Here is a 12,500-nt window from a genome sequence, read left to right as displayed (position 1 = left end):
CTCTTTCTATTGTAAAATTTTTTACTTGTATGTTTTTATGATATCTTTGATCCTGCTGGCACTGATATAATCGCTATTTTATTGTTCACTGCACAAGTGAATAGTGCTTTCTGTGCGCTCCGAATGGTTCACTGGGAGGTAATTACCGAGCAACAGGGGCCCAAGATTCTAAACTTACCGATCATTTTGTCAAAATAAGTATTTTTTTTTTGTCCGCTAGTTGTCCCGCTTGAGCGTTATGTGACTGTGACTTCCCCTGCCTTTGTGGCAAATTCAGTCAATCTTTCTTCAGTCCTCCAGTATTGATATACTAAAACAAATTTTTACTTCAGTATCAGTAGAAGAGATGGATAGTTATCTACGCACCAGTGAATGATTGGAAAACATTTTAACTTGACCACATATGTGACCGCGTGACGGAGTTCAAGTCAAACCCCACCTTTCACCGTTTCTCACCATAGGGTCGTCGTCATCATCATTATAATCATCCTTTCCCTCTATTTATACACGCTAAGAGTAAAAGCAACATGCTTGAGTTTCATGTAGCTCAGTAGTTATTGCATACCCTTGAGTGCCGGGTTATCCACCCCAACTGCACGATTACGATACCAATACGTGCATGCGTTTGCATGCATATTCCACTCAATTCGACCGAAGCAAGCACATGTCCAAATCCAGTTGCATGTCTCTTTTGGATCGCTCTCGCATTGTCATCTGTTTACAGTGTGTTTAGCGCGGCTTACACCTTATAACATTGTTAGAAAAACACCTTCAGCATTACACAACAATGCTGAATGTGCATCTAACATTGTTACAACAAGACGCGACGCTTTAACATGTCGCAAACACATGTCACAAACACAATGATGGCGTTTATTTTATTCTTAAATCTGATCGATCTCTAAAAAAGTCTTCTACACTCTTCAATTACAGTTGTTAAATATTGGACAAAGTGTTTGGTGGAAATAATAAATGTTGAACAAAGGTTGTCTGACATGCGTACCACACTTTGATCTAATATAACGATCTACTAACGTTATAACGTGTAGCCGGAGCTTTACTTGTTTTTTTAGTTGTCAAATCAATGTGCGCTCAAAGCAATCAGTGAACAAGACGACAATATATAGTCATTCACGTGGGATGCACAAGTTGATGTAAGCAGTAGAATCAGAATGTAGAAACTTCAGGGACACTTTATTTGGCAAGAAATTAAATGTACAGATTGAGGAAGCTGTTACCTGAAGAACCCAAGATCAAGGCAGATAACATCGTGTTGGATCTACATAATTCTCCTCATCACACATATGACTTTGAAGAGCTCCAAAATGGTTTTCAAGAGGAAGTTGAAACACTCTGTGTTTTACAACTCTGAAAATATTTGAAAAATGTGAATTTGGCTTTGTAGTCTGACTATGGACAAGTAGAAGACCAATGTACCGTAAATTTCTAATCGGCCAATTGCTGAAGTTTTTGTCGAAGTGCAGATACCAGGAGATGATTGTTAACTGAGCTCGATTTCAGCAGCCTCCTACACTCCTGCCTATGCGGACTTATTTAGGGGTGCAGGGATGGCGCAGTGGTGAGAGCACTCTCCTCCCACCAATGTGGTCCAGGTTCGATTCCTCGACTCGGCGTCATATGTGGGTTGAGTTTGTTGGTTCTCTACTCTGCACCGAGAGGTTTTCTCCGGGTACTCCGGCTTCCCCTCTCCTAAAAAATCAACATTTGACTCGTTGTGTTAATTGTTAATTTCACTTTACAGTGTCCCCAATCAGTGCTCCAGCGCTAAATCTACTAGACACTTAAATAAAGTTCCTTTCCTTTTATTTATATTGGCCGGTCACGCAATAACTAACAAGGAAAGAGTGTGACAAGGCAAAAAAAAAAGACGCTGCAAGATTTCAGCAGAGGCCTGACGCTGCAAGATTTCAGCAGAGGCCTTGGATATACGAAGAAATCAGCATAGCAACTCTTAAAATGTTGAGATAAGCGCAAGGATCGCGTCTCCATTCCGTCTACAACTCGCAATTGCCGTGGGAGAATAGTTTTCCTGTTCCCAATCCAGCTTACCACATGTATGGCATGTGAAGCTTCCACTTAAAAGGGTGCTAAATACACCTGCCTGGTATGATAGCTGCGCCATGCTGATGAGGCCCAAAAGGCCGAAACGGCTGTGTGATTATGATCAATTGGCTTTTTTGTTTATTCTTTTGGGTCCTGTCTTAAGTACCTGCCGAGAGGGAACGGCGTGGACCCAACCCTAAATTGTGTTCGCCATGTCGTTCCTTCGCTGTCCAAACAGTGTTGTGCTGCACTTTCCAGATTCAGTTTATGCCAACTGAAAAGGTAACCACTGTGCAGTTTTTGCGGGGCGGCCGTGTTCTTCTGACTTTTAAGGATCAGACTTCTTGTGATGATTTGATCTCGTCCGGTCTTGTTTTCGATGATGTCCAAGTCCGTGTTGTTCGCGAAGATCTAAGGTTCCATTCCGTATACGTTCGCGATTTACCTTCTGAGGTTCCTATGATGATGTTAAAGCCTTTTTTGAGTCTTATGGAGACGCTCTGTCCGTCCGCAAGTAGTACGTTTGCCAATTTTCCTGCAATCTACAATGATAATCGTGTGGTTGAGCTAGCCGTGGATCTTGACATCCCTTATTTCGTAACGATCGGTGATTTTAGTTGTCGCGCTTGGTATCCTGGTCAACCTGTCCATTGTACGATTTGTCGTGAAGTCGGTCATCATGATCCGTCCTGCCCGCTCCCTGGTTCGTGCCGCCGCTGTCTTCGGCCCGGTCACATGGCTAGAGAGTGCAGGCAGCCTTGGGGTGCCATCCACCCGGGGACCGAATTTTTAACTATACTAAAAGTTGGCCGTGTAGCACTTATATTTGAACAGACTTAACTGATCAGAGTTTTTCTCTGTCCTTGTGTGGGCCCATTTCCGGCATTAGTAGGGCTAACGCTCACATGGTTCATGTGGGGTAGAAGTTAGTACTTCACATTACACTCTAATCAGTTAAGTCTGTTCAAATATAAGTGCTACAAGGCCAACGTTTGCAAAAACGTAATCCCTCCAAATATTGTGATTGGCGAGGATACTGTCAATATAGAGTTAAGGACTGTAAGGCATCACAGTCCGTGTAAATATCGATCAAGTCAAGTCAATTGATTAACTTCTTATTATACTCTTACAATGGTAAATGCTACACTAACCCGCAAATAGAAAATGCTAATATAGGCGGGAAGTGTTTTGTCTAAATATGTAAAAAAACTCGCGCTGTCTACCAACATCCCGCGTGGTTTATCAGCCTATAAACCATAGAAACTTGCGGTCTATTGCTTAAATGAAACTCGCGCTGCCTTATACTGTCAGTTCTAAAAAACCGTTTCTAAAACACTTGGGGAACGAAAGGAAAATATCATCGAGTCGCTGCAAATATTTATTGCGTCAAATGACCCGGGAGACGAATATTTGGGGGACACTTTCTCTCGAAACGCGTTAATCCCGCAATGGCGCGCTCTAGCTCAGACAGCTGTACGTAGGTACAGCCCTGTTGGAAACTCCAGCTTTTGTTGAAGTAGGATCCTCATTGGATGACAGAATCGCTCATCTCCAGGGTTTCGCCCTTGAAAGAAGGGCTTGGTGAACTTAAGATGGCGGCCCAGGTAGGTTGGAGTCTTTCAGTTTTAACAGAACTTTTCGTTTATTTGCTAAATAATCGTCAGTGATAGAAAATTTATGACATTTATGTCTTCGAAGAGAAAATGTCCCTGCTCGATTCACGGCCTTGTGTGTGTAAATAGCCTTAAAATGTCGCCCTGTGTAAAGGAACTTTCGTTTTGCGAAGGCGGAAGTATGCACATTTCCGGCAGCCGGACAGGATTTTTTTTAAAAAAAGTTCTCCTAACGTTTTGGGCAGTTATTAGGGCTAGGAGACGATGTTTAGCTTGTGTATTGATTAGGTAATCACGCAGAGTATAAGTAAACAGTGTTAGTTATAGCAGTACTGTACGCGCAGACTGTAAACTTAGTTATAAGTGAATTCGAACAGGCTAGCTTTAATTTACGAATGTTCTGTCCAGGTGCCCGATGTATAGACAACGTCTTCGTTTTAGGCTATCTTTTCAAACGTTTTAATAGTCTGCATTTTTCTAATTTTTTGAAAAAGAAAGTATTCCTTACGTTAAGGGTAGTTAAACACGATGTTAGTTCCCTCAAGGAACTTCACAGGTGAACCGATATTTATCCCGGGGGAAGGGGACCTTGCATTTGAAGGGACGGGGATGCTTGTCGGAACTGCAGGGAATTAAAAATTCAACTCAGTGTAAACGAGCAGCACAAGCAGTACATTAATTTAAATGACATTATACTTACATGAAAAGGCGAAATCAGTAAAAGTTTACAACGTGTGATATATTGAACATCTGGCAAAAAAAGACCACGTTCTCTTGCAGTGCAGTTTTTTTCAGATGAAAGAGTTGTGTTTTACAACAGAAATAAGAGGTAGATTCATTGAAAGTTTCTCTTCGCTTCTTTAGCCTTTGGTTCAATTTCATCATTATCAGTCGATTTATCTTCATTATAATCACCAGTGTTGGCACCGTTGCGGTCCTTGTTCTTCGTTTGTATTGTTTTCTCGACCAAAGAAAGATAATATTCTTGTTTACTTCGACATAATAATCAAGCAAAACATCACACGATACGCACTGTACCTTTCGCAAGGGAATGTGCATTTTAATAAATGGACCCCCCTCCCCCCCCCCCAACCTCCATGAGGATTGTTGTACTAGTTACCAGGAATCAGCATCTAGGCTGCCACAACAGTTTCCTTTATTTGTATCTCGTGTACAGTGGAATAAACCATTTCAGTATAAATACACAGGTGATTATACAAAATCGTGCGCTCTCATTGGCTCGCTATCTCGGATTATCAGCCGATAATCACACGTCGACGGACAAAATGGCTGCCAGTAGTCGTTTTGCCACTGTAAGTGAAGATGATTTCGCGTTGAAATGTTTTTTTTTTTTCTCTTTTTTGAAATAATCACCTGTGTATTTATACTAAAACAATTATTCGCCTCAGGCTCAGTGATTATCGGTGAATATTCACCGATAATCACTGAATAACCAAATCAATGCGCGCGCTCTAATTGGTCAATCAGCTATGTTTTATTGTGCCAGTAAACTCATGGAAAAATCGCGCGTCTTCTGAATTATAAAATAAAAGCAATAGACCACAGGTTTTTATGGTTTATAGGCATGATAAACCACTTGGGATGTTGGAAGAACACTCGAAGAATTCGTAAATCACTCGCCTGCGGTTCGTGATTTACGAATTCGTCTTGTGTTCAACCAACATCCCGCGTGGTTTATCAGCCTATAAACCATAGAAACTTGCGGTCTATTGCTTAAATGAAACTCGCGCTGCCTTATACTGTCAGTTCTAAAAAAAGAAAGAGAATTAACCGTTTCTAAAAAACTTGGGCAAGGAAAGGAAAATATTAATGAGTAGCAGCAAATAGTTATTGCATCAAATGACCAGGGAGACGAATATTTGGGGGACACTCTCTCTGGAAACGCGTTAATCCCGCCCGCAATATTGCAATGGCGTGCTATAAGCGCACAGCCCTGATGCTCATTGGATGACAGAATCGCTTATCTCCAGGGTCTCGCCCTTGAAAGGGGGGCTTGGTGAACAGTGTAAGATGGCGGCACAGGTAGGAAGGAGTCTTTCAGCTTTATCAGAACTTTCGGTGTATTTGCTAAATAATCGTCAGTGATAGAAAATTTATGAAATTTACGTTTTCGAAAAGACAATGTCCCTGGTCGATTCACGGCCTTATGTGTGTAAATCGCTTCAAAATTATGTCGCACTTCGTTAAGGCACTTCTGTTTTGCGAAGCCGGCCGGAAGTGTCCACATTTCCAGCAGTCGGACAGGATTTTTAAAAAAATTCCTCGCAACCTTTTGGGCAGTTATTACGGCTAGGAGACGATGTTAAGCTGGTGTATTGATTAGGTAATCACGCGGAGTATAAGTAAACAGTGTTAAGTCATAGCAGTGTTTATAGTATACTGTACGCAGAGTACGTGTATAAACTTCAGTGAATTCGAACAGGCTACAGTCATGGAGAAAAGTGTTTGGAAGGTAGCATCATTTTAGAGATAACCCCCCTCCCCCTTATCAATGTTGGATTTTCCAGGGAAAAAAAAAAGGCTTTTCCTGCAGGAAGAACTCCAACATTGAATATGGGGAAAGGGGATCCAAGAGCATGGCATTTCCCAAATAGTTCAGCCAAAAGTTAGAATAATCGGATTAGGTGTGAAGTGAAGTCATGCCCGCAACCTTCCCAACAACTTTTGACCAGGATTGTAGCTTTTACGAATGTTCTGTCCATTTCCCTGACATATAGATACACTCTTCGTATTAGTCTATCTTCTGAAACTTTTTAACAGTCTGTTTCTAATTCCTTCCCCTTTCATATGTCAGTCCCCCTCCCCCAGGTAATTTACCTTAAACCACCTCCTTGTCATAAGATATTGAATGAAGTCAAGGTCAGGCTGCAATTATGTTATTTCTTTGTTGATGCTTTTTTTCCCCTAGTTTCAATACTTTGGGGTCTGACTATATCTTACCTTTCTCTCTATCTTCTCAGCTATTATTACCAGTCCAACCAAGCAACCAAACAAACAAATGAACAGTAATAGTAATAACAGCGAATAATTTAATTTATATATAGCACACATTTGCCAAGCTCATGGTATATAAAAAATGATGGGGTCATAGAATTAAATTTTTTCTGGTAAATGCCATGCACATTTACAATAGACCAAATCGGCTAAACTCAATTTTTTAGCCAATTCAAATCTCCCACGGTTAAGATTCTTAATATGTATTGTATTTGCACAATTATAATGTAGCAGTCATATTTAAATGATAATTATTATGGAAATACCTGGAACAAAATCTTTTATTCCCAAAGGGTTTGAATTGGGTACAACATTGTCTTAGCCAATGTTATTAAACAATAGAGGACATTTTCCTTGTTTACATAGCCTCATCTAAACACGAGGGGGAGTTGGGAGAATTTGAGACAGTAAAAATGTTATGCAAACCCTTGACTGTGTCTCGGGTTTGCAAATTCTCCCAACTTCCCCGAGTGTTAGATGAGGCTATGGAAAGATGGAAAAAAAGTCCTCTATTGCTTTTATAAAATATTTCTTAAGGATAATTTGACAAATGAAGGTAAATGCTGTTTTTTTACTTCTTGATTGAAACAGATTTTCTTGGTACATGCTCATATTTCCTACCAGCTGATCAAAACGCACGTCTGACAACACATAACCAAATAAAATTCCTGTGATGTCACAACCGTGTTTCCATACTCTCATCTAAACACAGCTATTGACCAATGAGAGTGTGCATACTATCGTAATTATTTTAGAATTAGGTCTATCACTGCATGATCACCGAGAATGGGTGAGGACCACCATTTGCAAACGACCATTAGTTGGTAATTAAGTCTTGAACATCTTGAACAAGAAACAGATAAGCAAGATATTCTGTAAACATGTATTAAAATAAGTGACCATTTACTCATACATTCATATAATTTTTTTTGGATGAGTGTCTGGAAAATAAAAAAAAAACATCGATCAAACAAAAAAGAAAAAAAATATTACATTTATATATTTCAAACAAAAATATAAAGATTTTTTTTAAAAGGTGCATTTGATACAAAAATTTATTTCCATCTCTTTCCACTCTTCTCTAGGTTTCATCTCAAGTGGTTGTAAAGTCTGCTGCAAGGAAATTTATTGACTTCGTTAACAACTCTCCTTCACCTTATCATGGTATGCGGAAAAAAAAAAAACATATACTACATGTAGATTATTAAGCAAAGTATGTCAGGAACAGAGTTTGCGTTAAGTGGACTGACAGGGCTACTCTCCCACCGTGTATCACAGAGTTAGACTCCGCTTTATTTCAGGGTTGGATTTGTTTCTTTTCCACCTTGGCTTTATTGAAGGCTCAAGCCCATTATCTGAGGATAGCTAAACATCTTAGGGGTGTCAAGCTCATACCTGAGTATGTCATTCTCTTAGACTTATAAATATGTTATTTGCCAGCTGGAAGGTCCGCATAGGGAAAAACTGTGACTGAGGTCTTGAAAATGCTGCCCAGGCCACAGTTTTTCACTATACAGACAGACCCTTACGGTAGCTGGTAAATAACTTATTTATTTTTTTCCTCTTGCTCTCTTCCTCTCTGAAATTACTTTTTTAGTTCTGACTTACACCATGCTTGATAGTGAATGCAGTAAGCGACTTACGAACTGACAATGTTTCAAAGAAAAATATTTTTTGTTTAAATTCGATTTCCACACCTCTTGTCTAATAAAAACCTGTTTTGAAACATTTCTGTATGTAAACTGATTCGGTATCAAAAAATGGAAAGCCCACGCAACCAGAGCTAGGATTCTGCCTAGGTTGGTGGGCAAGATAGAGGAATTCCACCCGCTCCCAGAGCCGATCACATTACAGGATTCACAGAATTCTGCCCACTCACGCATTGAGAAAGAAATAATACTTTATTAATAATAATAATAATATTTGGAGACTAGAAGCGATAAATAGCTCAGTGGTAGAGCGTCCAAACTAGTAATCACAAGTGCGTAGGTTCGACTCGTGAGTAAAGGAGAAAGAGAAAAAAATGTGACATACTTGTAAATGTACCTTGTGACCCAATCATGAAATGTATTATTATTAATCTGGCAAACCTTTGTCATGTCTTTCTTTGCTTTTTGTGTCAGTTGTGAACGAGTGTCGCAAGTTGTTGGTGGCAGCAGGTTTCAAAGAACTCAAAGAAAAAGATCATTGGGATGTGAAGCCAGCAGATAAGGTATCCTTGGCTGGAATTCTTTTTTTTCTTTCTTTTTCTTCTCATTTCCGATGTTACTGACCTGGGTAACAAGTTTTTGCAAGAAGAATTTTTACCTTAAAGTGCACATATTACCTTTTAATAGGCCTATTAAATGAGGTACGAGAGAGTAACAAAGCTGGCATTCATTTGTCCCATGGCTGAGCTAGTGAGAGGTATAATGGGTCTATTCCTTCGATGACTTTAAGAACTAATTTACATTGCCATTGAAGTTCTTTCAAAACTATTAATGCAAAGTAGTTTATGATGTCATGGAAGGAATAGGCACATAACTCTTACAGCCTCAGCAGTGGGACAAATGATTGTCAGCATCTTTCTCTTACATACCTTATGAGTCACATTAAAAGGTAAAATCTAGAGAAGCAAAGGTGAAGTATATGAAATGATATTTAACTTTTGCTAACGTAAAGTTTAGGTGCACTTAAAGTTTAGGTGCTTTTAAAGCAAATTTTATTTCAACAAAGTCATACAAGTACAAGATGCTAGGGATCTCTAGCAAGGGTCACAGGACAAAAGTGATGTGGCAATTCTGTGGAAAATGTGGCTTAAACACACCATGCTGCAGCTGTGGTGTACATTTTAGCATTAGTAAAATTTTCTTTCATGTGTTCTGCAAAGACTGACATGAAAATACCAAATTTTAATCTTTGACCTCAACATGAGCATACTAACAGCTCTGTAATGTTGATTTCAACAGCTTTGCATCAATCCAGTTGCAGATTGCATTGTACAGCCACTCAATCAGTGAATAACTTAATTATAGTGTCAGGTCGTCCTAGCTTGCTCCCGGTTAAACAGCATGCAAATTAGGGAGACCATGTACTGTAGCTACCTTGAACTGCAATAATGTAGTACTTAGGACTTTTAAAAGTATAATTCTTGGTTTTAATTTAATGTTTTCTTGTTTTGTCATCAGTTTTTTGTAACCAGGAATCAATCAACTATCATTGCTTTTGCTGTTGGTGGAAAATATCAACCAGGAAATGGCTTTAGTATTATTGGTGCACACACGGACAGTCCTTGTCTGAAGGTACAACATTGACGCGACCCTTTAACCACTGTGAGCTCCCTCATTGAGCAGAGAAGTGGTCAGATGTTAGCCATCTAGTAAAGGCTATGGGCATGGTCCTTCTAGATGGGTGCAAGGGTTTTTGAAGGGGTAATGACTGGACTCCGGATCGAGCGGTCTGGGTTTGAGCCCTGGCCGGGTCATTGTGTTAAATGTGTCCTTGGGCAAGACACTTTACCCTCACAGTGCCTCTCTTCACCCAGGTGTATAAATGAGTACCGGCAATGGACTAGCATCCCATCCAGGGGGGAATAGAATACTCCTATTCACTTCATGCTACAGAAACTGGAGATAAGCGCTGGTCTGATGGGCTCGTAGCAGACATTATTTTAGGGTAAAGGATGTCCTCTCTCATATCCTGCTCGTATATTCTCATATATTTTGTGTGGAAGAAGCACATCTCCAACATTTTTTCAAGAGCATGTCAGTGTCTACAGTGTATGTGGGCTGAGGAGAGTTGCAACAAAATCTGGACACCAGAGGTAGAGCAAAGTCTACAAGGCTCAGGTATGCAGTGTAATGGAATATGCCTCGCTATCGTGGATGAATGCCAGTCGTACAACACTTAAATTATTAGATTCGTTCCAGAGGAAGCAAGACCTGTTGTGAACTAAAAATTTATTCTCTCCATCAGAGATGCTCAGTGGCAGCAGCAGCTGTCCTCTATAAGATGCATACCTGCAGACCTGAAGGCTTTGCTACTGCAACCCTATGTAGTCCATAGAGCTACCCCCGTTAAACGTCCCAGCCTTTCTATTCCTTGCCATGCTTTGTTGGGTGCCTGCATCCAGGACTGTCTCCATGGGCAGAACTTTCATCCACTCTGCAGTTCAAGTTTGGAACAGCCTACCACTTGATGTAGTTGTTGACATCCAAGTCACTGGCACCTCATTCTTCAAGAGCAGAGTTCATAAGCATCTTATTACATGTGTCTGATGCTACACCAAACCCTTCACTCTATATGTGGCTTAGAAGCTGCTGTGAACCATTGATTAGGCCATGTGGATTCTCTTATATTACCCTTATGCCTACATGTATAACTGTTTTCGACCTCTGGCAGTCTTTTCCTATGGGCTATTGTTCACTTGAGCATGTTATGTAAAAAAAAAAGAGAACCTTAATTCTTGATTTTTTCACGAGCTCAATGCTCTCACAAAAAAAATTCATTTTGTACAAATTAACATAGTGCATTTCAGCATGAGTTCAACAGAACTTCACAGTCAGGTTTAATACCAATCCCTCTGGAAAATGCAAATTACTACATGCATGCATGTACTACTGGTATATTATTAATGATTGTTAATTCAATTCTGACTCTTGGAAGGTAAAGCCCAACTCCAAAAAAAGCAGTAATGGTTATCATCAAGTTGGTGTTGAGTGTTATGGTGGAGGAATATGGGCGACATGGTTTGACAGAGATTTAAAAGTTGCTGGGAGAGTTATGATCAAGGTATTCTAATATTATTATTATTATAATAATTATTATAATTATTATTATTATTAAGCGTTTACAGTATCTTTCGAATAATTGAACATTTGAAACTGTATCTTCTATTACCTTAAAAAAATTATTAAGAGAAAAACATCGGCAGTTTTTAGAATATTCATTATTTTATGTTAATCAGTTACATGTATCCCTAGAAGACCTAAAAGGCAGGATTTATTCTCCAGAGAGAAGGCAGACTGGAACATCATCTGATACACGTCAATCAACCAATCTTGCGAGTCCCTCATCTGGCAATACATCTTCAGCGTGACATCAACGACAAGTTCTCTCCAAATAAAGAAACTCACATGTAAGTATATTGTTACTGTATTCCTCACATTAACTTGTGTACTGTGGAGTGCAAGTAAAACAACCCCCCCCCCTCCCCCGTCACATGTTTTAGTTCAATCAGTTAATTAATTTACAGTCAAACCTCTCCACAATGGCCGTCTTGGGGACAGAAGAAGGAGGCCGTTGCGGAGAGGTGGCCGTTGTGGGGAGGTATAGGGGTGTGATTCATAATAAATTATGATATCTGGGGTTTTCTTGGTATTGTGCCACAAACTTTGCAACCCAAGTTTAAAATTATGTGAAGGATAAATTCAATGTAATCTACAGGGGTGTATACCCGATCATTGATCTAACCTACAATCAGGCCTTTTTAGCATCTCTCATATGTTCTCTTATGTTCCCTGAAATTATAATTATCGAAATTCCATACGGATCAAGTTTCATGACCTTTAACTCTAGATAAAATTTCATGAGTCATTGATTCAACTGGCTGTTACTGAGAGGGTTTTTGGGATGGCAGGACGTGCTTTACTGGCCATTGGGCACTAGGCTCCACTGGGACAAAAAAGAGTGACTATTGTACAGTGTAGGTGAGGTGGCCATTATAAGTGGACTCTGAGGTTCAACTGCATGTATATAGCAGAATGGATTATGGATGAATACACATGTTTAACTTTTAAAATTTTCTCAACAGCTTTTTTGTATTGTATT

At 39.7% G+C, this 12,500-nt stretch overlaps 1 protein-coding gene across 2 annotated transcripts in view; it reads left to right on the top strand.

Moving 5' to 3' along the window:
- The first annotated feature begins 3,610 nt into the window (after positions 1 to 3,610).
- The window catches only part of LOC138021759 (aspartyl aminopeptidase-like), a 26,342-nt gene continuing 17,452 nt past the window's right edge, over positions 3,611 to 12,500 (top strand). The window contains exons 1-6 of one of the 2 annotated variants that reach the window (XM_068868760.1): positions 3,611 to 3,668; positions 7,778 to 7,856; positions 8,816 to 8,904; positions 9,860 to 9,973; positions 11,337 to 11,462; positions 11,684 to 11,808. In XM_068868760.1, the coding sequence (XP_068724861.1) occupies positions 3,657 to 3,668; positions 7,778 to 7,856; positions 8,816 to 8,904; positions 9,860 to 9,973; positions 11,337 to 11,462; positions 11,684 to 11,808 (545 nt within the window). In that variant the 5' untranslated portion in view covers positions 3,611 to 3,656. Of the gene's footprint in view, positions 3,669 to 5,691; positions 5,721 to 7,777; positions 7,857 to 8,815; positions 8,905 to 9,859; positions 9,974 to 11,336; positions 11,463 to 11,683; positions 11,809 to 12,500 lie in introns of those variants that run through there. The other variant, XM_068868761.1, reaches the window with a different exon arrangement.

The sequence above is a fragment of the Montipora capricornis genome, chromosome 10 (assembly GCF_036669925.1).
Source record: "Montipora capricornis isolate CH-2021 chromosome 10, ASM3666992v2, whole genome shotgun sequence".
Classification (NCBI taxonomy): Eukaryota; Metazoa; Cnidaria; class Anthozoa; order Scleractinia; family Acroporidae; genus Montipora; species Montipora capricornis.
The sequence above is the reverse complement of the archived record's forward strand: the minus strand, read 5'-3'. Positions and strand labels throughout refer to the sequence as shown.